Consider the following 15,137-nt stretch of genomic DNA (forward strand, 5'->3'; position numbering starts at 1 on the left):
CTGCGATTCCTCACTTGTCCCCTATATCACCCCCACCCCCAGCCCTAGGAAGCTACCAGTCTACTTTCTGTCTCTATGGATTTGCTTATTCTGGACATTTCATGTAAATGGATTCATACAATAGATGGCCTTTTGTGTCTGGGTTTTTTCACTTAGCATATTGTCAAGGTTCATCCATGTTGTAGCATGTTATCAGTACTTCATTGCTTTTTATGGTCAAATAACATTCCATTGTATGGATGTGCCACATTTTGTTTATCCATTCATCAGTTAATGAACATTTAGGTTATTTTCACTTTTTGGTTATTATGAATAATGCTTCTATGGACATCTGTGTATAGGTTTTTGTGTGAACATATGTTTTTAATTTTTCCTGGGTAGATACCTAGGAATGGATTGAAGAACACTTTAAGGATTAAGTCAGTCCAGGGTTGAAAGTAAGTTTAAAGATTTTATTCACAGGTTTGTCAAGCCCCCAAGACCAAAGGGACAGGAGAGGGGGAAAATGAGTTCCCAAATAACAACAGGTACAAAGTCAAAATAACAGGTAATAACAGTCTGGAGAAAAGTTTATCCCATCCTTAACTCAGTTTGAGTGAATTTTAATATTATGCAATTACTTTAAAATATAATTAAAACATTAAGAAAACAATATTATAAACCTATGTTTCTCTTTTAAGACATAAATTTTTAGGTTTCCTTAGAGTACAAGTATTAGTGTTTATTGGTTTGGTGATATATGCTTTAAATAAGATACCTCCTGCTCTATGTACACATAACCAACTGTTATTAAAAATTCTAAACTATATTTCAAAGATTCTAATTCACCTAAAACGAAGAGCATTCCAGGGTCTAAAGGAGTTTAAGAACGGAGACACAAAGGCATAAACACTTCATAGAACTGGAGAAGTGGTTTCTTCTTGATATAAGAAACCAGGATCTTGAACACTGGCACACAACTCGGTACTTTTCACTGGAGGACAAAAGAACTAATGTCATTTGAAAAATTGTGGTTAAAAACTATTTCTATATTCTGAATGAATAGATAGCACATACAGAATTAAAAATAACTAGATGAGACTTTATTTTGGGGAAAAAAAACTTTTAAGTTCTTTGAGCCTTTCTACTTTTGAACTCAGACATACAGTAAATTATAGTAGATGTAGGACACAAAGTAACTTTCCCTACGGTAAACCTCTCCGTTCTATACCTGGTTGAACCTATTTTCAGTATTCATTTGGTACTAATCTCCCCAAGACTCAAAGAATAAAAGTAAATGAAGTCACAAGGCTCACATCTAGGATACTAAAAAAATTAAAGCCATTATATGATGGCTGTCATTCTTTAAAGCCTGCTTCCACTTGAACAACTACTTTAACAGCATTGAAAGAGGAAAGCTTCCCCACTCACACTGTAATTTGCCTGGTTATATCTGCATAGTGTTTTATAAAGAGAGTACCTTTGAAAACAGAAAAAAACAAAAGTTTGTGCAAACCTATGGCTTTTACTTTTTATTACTAATACACAAAGTCCATGAAAAATATCAATTGTTACTCTTTAACTTCTCAGTCTCCTTCCTATTTCCAGATGGTTTAATTAGGATAGAAAAAGGAAGGCAACAAAATAAAGGCGGACATTTCAATGTCTCATCTACAAAGAGTCAATAGTAAAAATCCTAACTATTAAAAGGAGGAAAACAATTATTTCTCAAGTGCCTCCTTAGTTCATAGACTTTTTTTTCCCAAAAGACAAAGTAGATATGATGCCATATATTATTCCAGAAAAGAAGTTACTTTTTTCTTTTTATAAACTTTTTCGCTTCTTTCAAAAGTTCTTCAACGTCTTCCTTGTCTTGGTCTTCCTTTCCTGGCTCCCAGTCAGAGTCTTCATCTGTTGGCTGATACTCTTCCTCCTCCTCCTCATCTATAAAGCTGTCATTCAGGTCATACTCATTGGGTTGCCCAACATCATCATCATCTTCATCTAAATTGCTTCTCACTGAAAACAGAAGATTGGAACAGAACACATCAATTGCCACTCAAACTGGGATGAGAGGCGTCTAACCGTAGAATGTCTTTCTGCATCAAGAGGACCCAATTTGACTTAACGCAAGGCTAATCACCACAGATTTCTAGAAGTAGAACTAAACAACCATTTGTTACTTCTTTTTCTTTATTATCATGATGCTCCTGAGAACAAAATGGCCCATGAGATTCATAATAATGTTTCCTTACTAATGTTATAATCCAAATTCAGGCTATCTATCTCCCAGTGTGGTAGATTGTATTTTGTCTCAGTTATTTTCTGCCCCTCCTTGTGATATGATTATGTTTTTCCCACTCCCACTGACATCAGACTTGACAAAAGTAATGTGAGTGGAAGTAGTGTGTGTGCCACTCTCAAGCAAAGCTTTAAGAGCCTTTCTGAGCTTCTGCTATTGCCATTTTCCCTCGTCCACAAGAACCTAAATATCCCAGATAGGGTCTGGTCCTTCTGCCTGGATTCTAGGAAAATACACATGGGGCAGAACCACAGAGAACCACAGTCCATTGCATCTGTGAAGTGAAGAAGAAATAAACCTTTGTTGTTGTAAGGCATTGAAATTTTTAGGCTGTTTGTTATCACAGCAAACCTAGCAAATCAGACTGACACACCAGGGTCTGTCAGCAGATCAAGTGAAAAGATATGAGTTTTAAGTACTTTGGAAAGTTTAGTTTTTTAAATCTAAGATAGTCTCACAATTCATGATTCAATAAAAGTAGGATTCCTATTGCAACAGCCACTATGATTTATAGATTTCTAAATCATAATAGTAGAATCTCCTGTCTCCAAATTAATTTTTTTCCTCATCCCACTCTTTTATTCTTTCCACAAGTGAGCAACACAATTGGTTCAAAATAAGGCAGTGAGAGATTCTAGAAGATGTGGAATACTTAAGAAAAAACTAGGAACATTCTATCTGAAAATATTCTGAATGGCTGAGAACAATCCCTGTGATCCTTTTGTATATGCTTTGGTTAGTTTCTTCCTAAAATGCCCACATATGATATATAGATATGACTTAAATGTCTTAGTTATCTAGTGCTGCTGTAACAGAAATACCTCAAGTGGATGGCTTTAACAAACAGAAATTTATTGGGTTTTAATGGGTTAGTCTAGGAAGCTAAAAGTCTGAATTCAGGGTGCCAGCTCCAGGGGAAGGTTTTCTCCCTCTTGTTGACTCTAGGGGAAGGTCCTTGTCATCAGTCTTCCCTTGGTCTAGGAGCTTCTTAGCACAGGGACCCTGGGCCCAAAGGACGCACTCTGCTCCTGGCTCTTCTTGCTTGATTCTTTCTTGAATATCTCAAAAGAAACTGATTCAAGATACAACCTAATCCTGTAGATTGAGTTCTGCCTCATTAACATAACTGCCTCCAATCCTGCCTCATTAACATCATAGAGGTTAGAATTTACAACAAATAGGATAATCACATCAGATCACCAAATGGTAGACAACCATACAATACTGGGAATCATGGCTTAGCCAAGTTGACACACATTTTTGGGAGACACAATTCAATCCATAACAGACAAGGAATTTGATGGGGAAAAAAATGAGAATGATGACAAAGAAAGTAATTAACTGTTCTCTGAACTCTGATAGCTCAATATATTTATATTTTTCTTAATATCACTACTCATTTCACAGAGAATTTGAGACAGCTTAGAATAATAATAATGAGGTAATAGTAAAATATAAATAATAGTAGAAACTAAGGGCATGAAAAAGCACGATATAAATGTCAACTTCATTTTTAAATTAAAAATAAATTTTCTCCCTGAGTTTCTTGACTAAAATGAGACAAAACTTACACAATTCTTATTAGCATAAAGTTGGAAGCACACATGTTCCTAGAAGATATCTTGCACTATATTTATTTGTATACATATTTTATCTCCTATAAGTATCTTAACGGTATGTTTTATGTCTAACGATCTCAACTCTCCATATTGCTTCTATGATAGAATGTACTTGAAAAATATTTGGAAGGTAGTTTGCAGTTGGGGAAGGGGATGAGGAGGAAAGAGCATCAATATCTCTTTTCTTACCCATTGTTTCTCTTGAAAATACTTCATATACATAACTAATGATATTTCAATAAACAATTTCCTTTCAGGTTCAAAAATTATCTTAGTAGATGTTACAGGTTGAATTGTGTTCCCCAAAAATGTGTGTCAACTTGACTAGACCATGATTTCTCAGTATTGTGTGACTGTCCACCATTTTGTCATCTGATGTGATTTTCCTATGTGTTGTAAATCCTACCACGATTTTGTCATCTGGTGTGATTTTCGTATGTGTTGTAAATCCTGCCTCTATGATGTTAATGCGGCAGGATTAGGGGCAGGTATGTTATGCTGATGAAACGCAATCTATAAGATTAGGTTGTTTATCTTAAGCCAATCTGTTTTGAGATAAAAAGAGAAGTAGCAGAGAGACATGGGGACCTCGCACCACCAAGAAAGCAGCACCAGGAGCAGAGTACATCCTTTGGACCTGGAGTTACTGCACAGAGAAGCTCCTAGACCAGAGGAAGATAGATGACAAGGATCTACCCCCACCCAACAGAGAGAGAAAGCCTTCCCCTGGAGCTGACACCCTGAATTTGGACTTCTAGTCTCCTAGGCTGTGAGAACTTCTCTTTGTTGAAGCCATCTACTTGTGGTATTTCTGTTATAGCACTCTAGATAACTAAGACAATAGATATATAAGAAAAGTCAATAGAAAGCTGAAACAACTTCAGGTTCCCCTCCTACCTTACCGGCTGCTCCTTCTGAGTTTTCCTTTGCTGGATCCTCCTCACCTTTCTATCCCCTAAATTTTGGAGTGCCCCAAACTTCAGGATGTGAGCTCTTCCCTATTCCATCCAGTCTTATATCCTAGATTCCCAAATTTACATCTTAAGCCCTGACCCCTCGACTTGAATTCCAGACTCATTTATTTGACTTCCTATGTATTATCTCCACTTGGACAATGGACATGCATCTGAAACTTGACAATTCTGGAACTAAACTCTTGAGTCACTTCACCTCAATCTGGCCACCCCCTTATCAGTCTTTAGTATATGACTTCTCTGACCGTCTAATCTTCCAATTGTTTTGGCAAGAAAATATAGAGTCATCCTTGAATCCCTGCCACACCCATCCCATAATTACAAATCCAATATCCAATATGCCAACTAATCCTATTGGTCTACTTTCAAAATATACCCACGACTTCTCACCACATCTACTCCAACACCCTGGTCACCATACCATCACCATCTGCTTAGACTACTGCAATATCCTCCTAACAATTTTCCCTGCTTCCATCCTAGTCTATTCTTCATAAAGAAACTGAACTTATTTTACAACATCAGTCAGGTGTGACTTCTTTGCCCAGAACCTCCGAACAGCCTTCTGTCACTCTGAATAGAATCTGTAGTCCTTACTTGTAGGTCTTGACCTACAAGACTCTACACAACTGGCCCACTGCTAGCATTTTTGATCTCATCTTCTGCCACTCTCTGCTTACTGCTTGAATGTCAAATTATCAGAGAGTCCTTCTTTTATCATCCTATCTGACATAGCACCTTCCCCCCACCCCATACACAGACCCTTGCTACCCTACCCTCTCATACCACTTTATTTTTCTTCTTAGTAGTTATCACCAACTGACATCATGTAATTGTTTACATGTGAACTATCCATCTTGGTAAAATTCTACAAGAGCAAGGTTTTGTCTCTATTGTATCCTCAGCTCCTACAGCATGTACAAGGTACTTAATATATAATTGTTGAATATATGAATGGATCAACAGATGAACCATCTGCAAATGAACCTCTGAACAGCTTTAGTTTTACAGAAACTTTTCTTATTATAACCCATACTTTTGATCACTAGCCTGTCTATCAATAAATTACATAAAAGAATTTTATTTAAATTCTGTTAATTGAAGAGGCTTTAAGCCTCACTGAACCCTGGAAATATTTAGCAACTTATTGAGGAGGCTCATTTGTTGAGGCAGTAAAGCCATGTTTATCAGAAGAGTCCCATCTGTTTCCTCACAAAGTTGCTTACATCTGCCAAATCATCACTCACATTTGAATATATGTGTTTTAATAGGGAGTCTGAAATATATAAAACCATCTACAACAGAACTTAATGGAGCTGGTGGTCAAATTTCATTCACTTTCACAAGAACAGGTGCTTTGTGCTCTAAGTGAAAGCACCTGAAGAGTCAGTCATGGCATAAGATAAGGGCAAAGTCAGCTGTAGAGTCCAGCTCTAATTCCTTTGTTACTGGTACCATAGAGATGCTTCTTAACAGGGCTTTAAATGCTGACATGTGATTATCTCTGTGGAACCAATTAACTAATGGACCCTTTAATAGCAAGTTCATTTAACAACTTTAAAAATTATACAAGGCAAATGCCATCTAGAGAGGAGTTTACTTTATTGTATTATTGCCAGTAGAGTCTGAAGTCATGGTGGGAGAAATGTCAGTGTTTGCCTTTCTGCATAACAGGGCTGTGGAGATAATGAAACTTTGCTTACTTGGAATATGCTCTGAATCAATGAGCATGCTGATCTAAGTTATTACATGATTCCCTGAATCATGGGACCATTTTCAGGAAGCAGGGCTCCTTACCTCTGAAATAAACATGGCTAGCACTTAACCTAGGAATAAACTGTCTTTTCCATAAAAATAATATGTTTTTTATGCAAAAATGATACAAAGAACACAGAAAGCAAAAAAACAAGACCAATGAATGTGATCTCGAACCAGGCAAGCTGAAGCATATGCCACTGTAACTGGATATTTGGATTTAAAGTGATGAAACTAGTGAAGTGCACATAAACCTTGCTATGACACCATTTGCTGTATGAAAATTTCAAAGAATGTTTCTTGTGCAAGGAAGCTTCTTGGTTAGAGAACCAGGAAATTCTGTCACAAGGATGCTCACAACCATGGAATCAAGCCATGACTCTAGTTTTACACAGAGGATGCCATGGTTGCTGAAAAGCTTACTGAAGACGAAAAATAACAGTAGATGTAGCAGTGGGTGTTTAATATTTTAAAGTCAATAACAACAGTGACTTTTTACAGTTTTATTTTCTGTAGTTTTTAAAGCCAATGGATATCCACAGAATTAAACAGCATAATGGTATTTTAAAATAATGAAAAGCATATGGAATTTTCCTGTATCAGCTTATTTGAAATATAATTGCTGAGTGTGTCTGAGAATCAGAAGCAAAGAAAGCTTGGAAAAAATAAGTCTTTTCTTTTTTTATACCTAGAATTTTTTGAGGCCTCTTATTGTTAGGTATCACTGTTCTTATTTGGTTGTCCACACCCCCTAAGCAACAAAAAGTTTCTTAAAAAATAGCATGGATTAAGAGAAAAAAGACTAGAGTAGGAGGATGAACAGTCCAAATGTCTGTCGCAAACAAGCTCCATGACAATGAACAAGTCACTCAACTTAGCAGAATTTATTTTTTTTAATCTGTGAATCAAAGAACGTTGATTAAATGAGCCTAAAGAGCCTTTCTAACTCCACAATTCTAACTTTAAGCCTAAAGTAGAACTCTTCATATTCTCTACAAATCAGCGAGGTAATATGAGATATAGAGATGGTTTGACAGGTTGACCACCTGAAGGCAGTACAAGAGATTTAAGTTTTCAGCTATATTTCAAAATTGATGTGTTACACTGAACTATCATCATGATGAAAATTAATGGCCTTTAGAAAAATATAAACTCTTTAGCATGTTTAAAATGTGTTATTAACTACATGGTATTAAAACCTCCCCCCCCCCCAAAAAAAAAAATACACACAAACCCACTGCCATTGAGCTGCTTCTGGCTCATAGCGACCCTATAGGACAGAGTAGAACTGCCCCATAGAGTTTCCAAGGAGCACTTAGTGGATTCGAACTGCCAACCTTTTGGTTAGCAGCTGTAGCACTTAACCACTATGCCACCAGCGTATCCATATGGTATTAGGATGTGGTAATGTCTGATGTTTCTATTTATGCAGAGTGTAAAATGGCATGGCAGGGGTCTCAGTTTGACCTTCTCTTACTTCATGAGGGAGGAGAATCAAGATTAACAGCCCAAGGCTGATTCTTATGAGGTGAAAGTCAAACATGCCTCTGCTCTCCACCATCTTTACCAATTCTGACACCAACCATGCCTCCCACGGCACTCTCCACTTCTCTGCTGAGTTTGATAATTCACTGCAATCACCACACAGAATTCACAGACCATACTCACAGTTATACGGTTTATTAGGGAAGTAACAGGTTACAATTCAGGTTCAGGAATGCTCAGGATACAGTTCTCCAATCAGGACAGCCTCTTCTCAGCCGTGTCTGCAGGCATGCCTCTCTCTGGCACTCGGCCCATCGGCCTAGCCTCTGCCCTGCTTGGGCAAGTGTCACAAAGCTCTTTTAACTCTGCCAATAAGTACCAGAGGCAACCCACTCTGCCAGTAAGCCTCCACCTGAAGGAGCTAAGCTTTAGCTCCATGGGTTGGCAAACCTAGCTCCACCAAGTGTTCAGAGGCACCTTACTCCACCAGCAAGCATCCTGCCCAAAAGCACTCAGCTTTCTCGCTCCATGGGCCAGGAGGCCCATCGCACTGTCTCCTGCTAGTCTTCTCAGCAGCTCCAGGGGAAGACTCTCTCTCTCTGTTGGCTCTGCAGAAGGTCCTTGTCATCAATCTTGCCCTGGTCTAGGAGTTTCTCTGAGCAGGACCCCAGGTCTAAAGGACATGCTCTGCTCTCAATGATACTTTCTTTGTAGTATGAGGTCCCCCTGTCTCTCTGCTCACTTCTCTCTTTTATATCTCAAGAGATTTACTTAAGACACAACATAATCTTGTAGATTGAGTCCTGCCTCATTAACATAACTGCCTCTGACCCCACTTCATTAACATCATAGAGGTAGAATTTATAACATACAGGAAAATCGCAGCAGATGACAAAATGGTAGACAATCACACAATACTGGGAAATCATGGACTAGCCAAATTGACAAAATTTGGGGGGGATACAATTCAATCTATAACAGTCCTACCCAGTCATTTGGTGAGAGTTACAAGATTATGGCTAGAAGGGCCATATTAAGTAATTCACTATACCGCACAAAGGAATTTGTAATATCAGAATTGACAATTCTGAAATTTGTATCTGACATTTCCTTTACAAATTAAAATTTTATTGTCAAATTTTATGATTATCTGCCTCATAATACATTAATAGCTTAACACTGATAATTTTTCAGGTTTTCTTTCTTTTTCAGTAAATCTTAGAACTGATTAGGATGTTAGTTTTAATTAAAGAAATAGTTTGGCCCAATATCCATAAAAATGAAAATATACTACATACTAGAAGAATAAGCACTTTTAACAATGCTTAATTTTATTACTAAAGCCTATTTTCTTTTATGCACTAAGCTCCTAGTTGGGTATTCATATTTTAGCATTGGAAACGAAAAGAAATATAATACACTCTATTATGTGTTGTCTTAGTCATCTAATGCTACTATAACAGAAATACCATAAGTGGATGGGTTTAACAAACAGAAATTTATGCTCTCACAGTCTAGGCGGCTAGAAGTCCAAATTCAGAGTGCCAGCTCCTGGGGAATTCTTTCTCTCTCTGTTGGTTCTGGGGGAAGGCCGTAGTCATCAATCTTTTCCTGGTCTAGGAGCTTCTTAGCACAGGGACACTGGGTCCAGAGGACACGCTCCGCTTCTGGCACTTTTTTCTTGGTGGCATGAATGCCTCTCCTCTCTGCTCCCTTCTCTCTTTTATATCTCAAAAGAGATTGACTCAAGATACAACCTAATCCTGTAGATTGAGTCCTGCCTCATTAACATAACTGACTCTAATCCTGCCTCATCAACATCATAGAGGTTAGGCTTTACAGCACACAGGATAATCACATCTGAGAACAAAATGGTGGACAGCTACACATACTGGGATCATGGCCTAGCCAAGCTGACACACATCTCTGGGGGACACAAATCAATCCATAACACGTGAAGTTTATTTCTATTATAAATACAATTGAGGTGGCCTCTCTCTTATTCTGTATTCTCTCAGCTTTCCTCACACTGAGCAGCAGCTTTTAAAATCTCATTTAAGTCCCAATGTTGTTGTTGTTGGGTGCCACCGAGTTGATTTTGACTCACAGCAATCCCATGTGACAGAGCAGAACTGCCCCATAGGGTTTTTAGGCTGGGAGCATATGGTCAGGCTCCAACCACTGACCTTTGGGTTAGCCGCCAAGAGCTTGACCATTGCATTACCACGGCTCCTTTAAGTTCCCCTAACCTTCCTTAGGAAGGTGCCCTGGTGGCGCAGTGGTTAAGTGTTTGGTGGCTAACAGAAAGGTCTGCAGTTTGAACCCACCAGCTACATAGCAGAAGAACAACAGGGCAATCTGGTTCCATAAAGATTATAGCTTCGGAAACCCTATGGGGCAATTCTACCCTCTCCTATAGGGCTACTATGAGTTGGTATTGACTCAATGGCCAACGGGTTTGTTTTAACCTTAATAGCTTTCTTGCTAGATTTTAGTTTCTACGTCGGAAAAAAAAAAAAAAAGATATATACGCACATGTGTGCATAAAATTGCAAAACTAGAGAACTATTAAAGTACATATCAGCAGCCATCAATGATGCCGATTACCTAGAATAGTGCATATCACATAAGGGAGGCCAGAAAGAACAACCCCAATTATCAGATGTTAAAACAGGGATGATAATTTCCCTTAAATGCTGTCAACAGGTAAGGTAGCTAAAAAAGAATAAAACAGAATTTTCCTGGCACTGATTATTCTTGCATTCAGTATTTTGCACCAAAACCACAGCACTCTGAAAAAGCATGGAAAGTTACTGAAATTTCAAGCCAATGAGATGTACTAGAGGCTCGAAAGATGATAGCAATGAAACCTAGAAAAAAATGAGAGGTACTACATAAATTGTTAGCACATGTGCGAGAACTTTATAGGCTGAAGTATTTTGGGAATGTTACAAATAAGAAATTAAATAGTTAAGAGTTTAATGTAGAGTTATTTTAATGTTGGTACTATAGTAAACTTTTTTTTTTACTATATTAAACTTTACTAACACATCATGTGGTATGACACCCCCGCCTCAAATTCAACGTTTAAAAAAAAAAAAAAAAAACCCTACCTAGTTCTTCCTCCTAATCTCCATTACATGCAAATATCACCCCAGTCCTCTGATAATTTGTACTAAAATCCTGAGTCATCCATAGTTCCTTTACCTCATTCCAGCCCTCACACCATAGCCAACCAGTTAACAAATCTTAGTGATTCTTCCTTCAAAATCTCTCTTGTATCGAATCCTACCCTTTCCACCCTTTTGGTGGCTGTACTAGTTTTGGCCCTTCATTCAACTACCTAATTGACCTCCACATGGCTCTCCCTGCTCTCATTCAGACTGCTCATCATCACTGCCTTAATTCTGGTAAAACACTGGCTCATCGTTATCTGCCAAAGTGCCCATATCTTTAGTCTGGCTTTCCAGAGCTTCTATACCCTGGCCTCAATACGCTCTCTCAGTATTATCCAAAGTAACTACAGAGACTTTACATATCAGTTAAACTGATTCACTTGCTACTTCCAAACACAATTTTCTACCTTCATGCCTTTGACTGATCTATTATTCATTTTGTCCGGGATGCTGTGACCGTTAAGGTTGTGTATCAACTTGACTGGGTCATGAGTCTAAGTGGTTTCACAGTTATGGTGTAGTTTGGCAGTCATATGATGATATGATCACTTCCATAATGAGATCTAATATAATACAATCACCTCCACGATGGGATCTGCTGTGAGCAGCCAATCAGCTGAAAGGGAGTTTCCTTAGCGGTGTGGCCTGCATCCAGTATAAGTGGACTTTCTGGCAAGGCTCATGGGCTTTAGCTCACTCTGGATCCTGCAGCTAGCTCCCATTCGTCTGACCTCTGTTTCTTGGGACTTGAGCTAGCAGTTTACCTGCCATACCTGCAGTCCCTGTGGCTAAGTGAAATCAGGAGAAGTCTCCAACCTGACCCACAGGCTCAGGATGTTCCAGCTCTACAACCATGTGAGCCATTCCACTGATATAAAGTTCTTGATATAAATTTATACGCTTTACTGGTTTTGCTTCTCTAGAGAACCCAGCCTAAGGCAGATGCCCTATGCCCATCCACCACAAAGCAAATAAACAAAGATGACTGAAATCCTGCCACCTTAAAGACCAACTTAAATTCCCATGATGTCTACCCATGTAACCTCCAGCAGAAAACGCCTCTCCCTTTTCCTCTGAGATTTTAGAACATCTCACTGCAAGTATCTAGAGCCAGAGCTGGTTTTCGTCTCTGTTTACTTCACTCACATGGCAGACATACAAATAAATGAATGTGTAAGTAAATGAATCAGAGAGTATATTAAAAATATAAGGCTAAGTGGTTGCTTAAAAATATCTATGGCTAATAGGGAACCCAAAGTCGAGAAGGGGACAGTGTTGACATGCCGTAGGGTTGGTAACCAACGTCATAAAATAATATGTGTACTAATTGTTTAATGAGAAGCTAGTTCTGTAAACCTTCACCTAAAGTATATATATATAAAATAAGAAAGAATGGAAAGAAAATATCTATGGCTATACTTTTTTACTTTGGACATATTTTCAGGAGGGACCAGTTCCTGGAGAAGGACATCATGCCTGGTAAGGTAGAGGGTCAGAGAAAAAGAGGAAGACCCTCAATGAGAGTTGGTTGCAACAACAGGCTCAAACATCACAACAGTTGTGAGGGTGGTGCAGGACCGGGCAGTGTTTCATTCTGTTGTACACAGGGTCGTTATGAATTGGAACCAACTTGATGGCACCTAACAACAACATTTTTTCAATAAAATGAAAAAGCTTTCTTTTAGAAACTTGCTAATTGCCCAGCAAATACTTCAAATAAAAATTAAAAGACACTTTTCAGAGAAAATGCAGATATTTTTAACTACGCCATTAGATGCCTATTAACAGTTTTTAGAAATGGTTTCTATTTCTGCAAAGATGTACAAATGTGTCAGATGCCCTTTCATGGGACAATGTTCAAATACGTCAAAAAAATATAGCTTTAATAAAATATTATTACATTATCTTTAGAAAGGAAGCTACTTTCAGCACCATAAAGGCTACATCATTAGATACGGTTCCAGTATAGAAAGTATAATACATGACACGTAGTTTCCATACCATATTAGCTCACTAAGAGGAATATATTTATGTCTGTTGTACTAAAGTGTATTTCAATAAGAAATAATAAATGGAATTCCCTTATGGTGAAATTTATTTTCATCACTTGATTACAAGTTGGGTGTATGTATGCACATACAAATGCATCTGAGCATAGCCTTGATTGTATGTAGTTTATTCTGTGTGTTGAACTGGGCTCTACATTATGTAAATGATACAAAGAAGTTGGAATCTGTTAAAGGAAAAAAACACTAGCGTTCCAAAGCAGGGGACAGAGAAGGTAAAACAGATTGATATAAATAGGACTGATGGACATTTGACAGTTGCTTCTCTGGTGTGTCTATCCCTCTGTCCCCTTTTCCCAAAGCTTTAGGTTTTGTTGGGGATCCCTGTGATTCTGAAGAAGGTGACTCTAACTCTGGTACAAACAAATTAGTGGTCATAGCGATCAGTTCAAGGATAAGAATGTGACCTAAGCCAGTAAAAAGAGTGAATTTTCATGACTTGCCTCCTTAGATGTAAACACAAAGACTTATAGCCCCAGCTGAACATGGTCCCTCAGTTGGGAGGGGAGCCAGCCTTAGGATGATAATAACCCCTTTAAAGACAGAGCAATGGGAGGAAATTGGGCCCTTGATGACATTAACGGGCCAAAGCAATGAATCTTGTCTAATCTAGCCTTCTCAGTTATATGTATATGAGTCAATAAGTTCTCATTATCACTAAGGTCAGTGTGAGATTTTGTTTTCAGATACTTGCAAACAAAAGAATTCTAAAAGATACAGAACAAATATGTGATGCTGGATGATGACTGTGGAAAACATTTGTTATACAAAAGGTTCACTGTTTTGTTTTTTATCTAGGGAAAATCATTAAAATCAGCAATTCAAAAAATGCTCTGAAGCAGAGATTTTTTTAAACATTACAATAACTAAAACTATATATATTTAAGAGGAGAATCATTCTAAATTTCATTTTGAGTTGCCTTAATATTTCTTACCTGGTGGGGTACTATGTTTATATTCTGTCTTGTGCTGGGGATTCTTCCTAAAAAAGGAAAAGGAAGCAAAAATAAGATCTAGTTTTCCGTATCAAGTCTACCCTCAAGTAGTATTTTCCAAGTACTAAAAATTAATGAGACGAAAAATCAATAAGACTAACTAGCATACAAATAAAATTAGGCCCCACAAGGCCTCTTATTGAAAAGCATTTGCTTTTTAATTACAGTATTTACTGAGTACCAACTCCATGCCAGCATGTTTCTAGATGCAAGAATGGAGTGGCGAACAAGACAAAGTTCTTCCTTTATGAACTTACGCTCTAGAGAAAGACAGGATGAGACAAAAAATGCAACATATCATATTCCTAAAATACGGTCTGTTATATTTCTAAAATGGCATATATCACACAAAAAAGCATAGGATAATATATAAAACCAACCAACCAACTAACACACTGCCGTCGAGTCAATTTCGGTTCATAGCGACCCTATACGACAGAGTAGAACTGCCACAGAGTTCCCAAGGAGTGTCTGGTGAATTCGAACCGCTGGCCTTTTGGTTAGCAGTCGTAGCTCTTAACCACTATGCCACCAGGGTTTCCAGTATATAAAACATATGTCACAAAATATAGAATATATATGGATAGTACAGAAGGATACTTCTATGGCTCTTCTTGAGATCAAAGGAAAAAAAGTAAGTCATGTCAGTTCAAAGAACGACAATCATTTGTTATGAGAAAATTATAACCAGGAAAGTCAGTGTGCATTGAGAAATTCATACAAAGTGTTCCAAAGTAACACAGAAACTATCACTTGAAGACCAGTTTTTGATTTTATGTATTATGA

At 37.8% G+C, this 15,137-nt stretch overlaps 1 protein-coding gene across 3 annotated transcripts in view; it reads right to left on the reverse strand.

Moving 5' to 3' along the window:
• Positions 1-403: 403 nt before the first annotated feature.
• Positions 404-15,137, reverse strand: part of APLF (aprataxin and PNKP like factor) — a 122,511-nt gene continuing 107,777 nt past the window's right edge. For 2 of the 3 annotated variants that reach the window (XM_049856417.1, XM_049856416.1), the window contains 2 exons: positions 14,292-14,338; positions 404-1,998 (listed from right to left, as the gene is read on the reverse strand). In XM_049856417.1, coding sequence (XP_049712374.1) covers positions 1,790-1,998; positions 14,292-14,338 — 256 coding nt within the window. In that variant the 3' untranslated portion in view covers positions 404-1,789. The remainder of the gene's footprint in view (positions 1,999-14,291; positions 14,339-15,137) is intronic. The other variant, XM_049856415.1, reaches the window with a different exon arrangement.

The sequence above is a fragment of the Elephas maximus genome, chromosome 17, assembly GCF_024166365.1.
Source record: "Elephas maximus indicus isolate mEleMax1 chromosome 17, mEleMax1 primary haplotype, whole genome shotgun sequence".
Classification (NCBI taxonomy): domain Eukaryota; kingdom Metazoa; phylum Chordata; class Mammalia; order Proboscidea; family Elephantidae; genus Elephas; species Elephas maximus.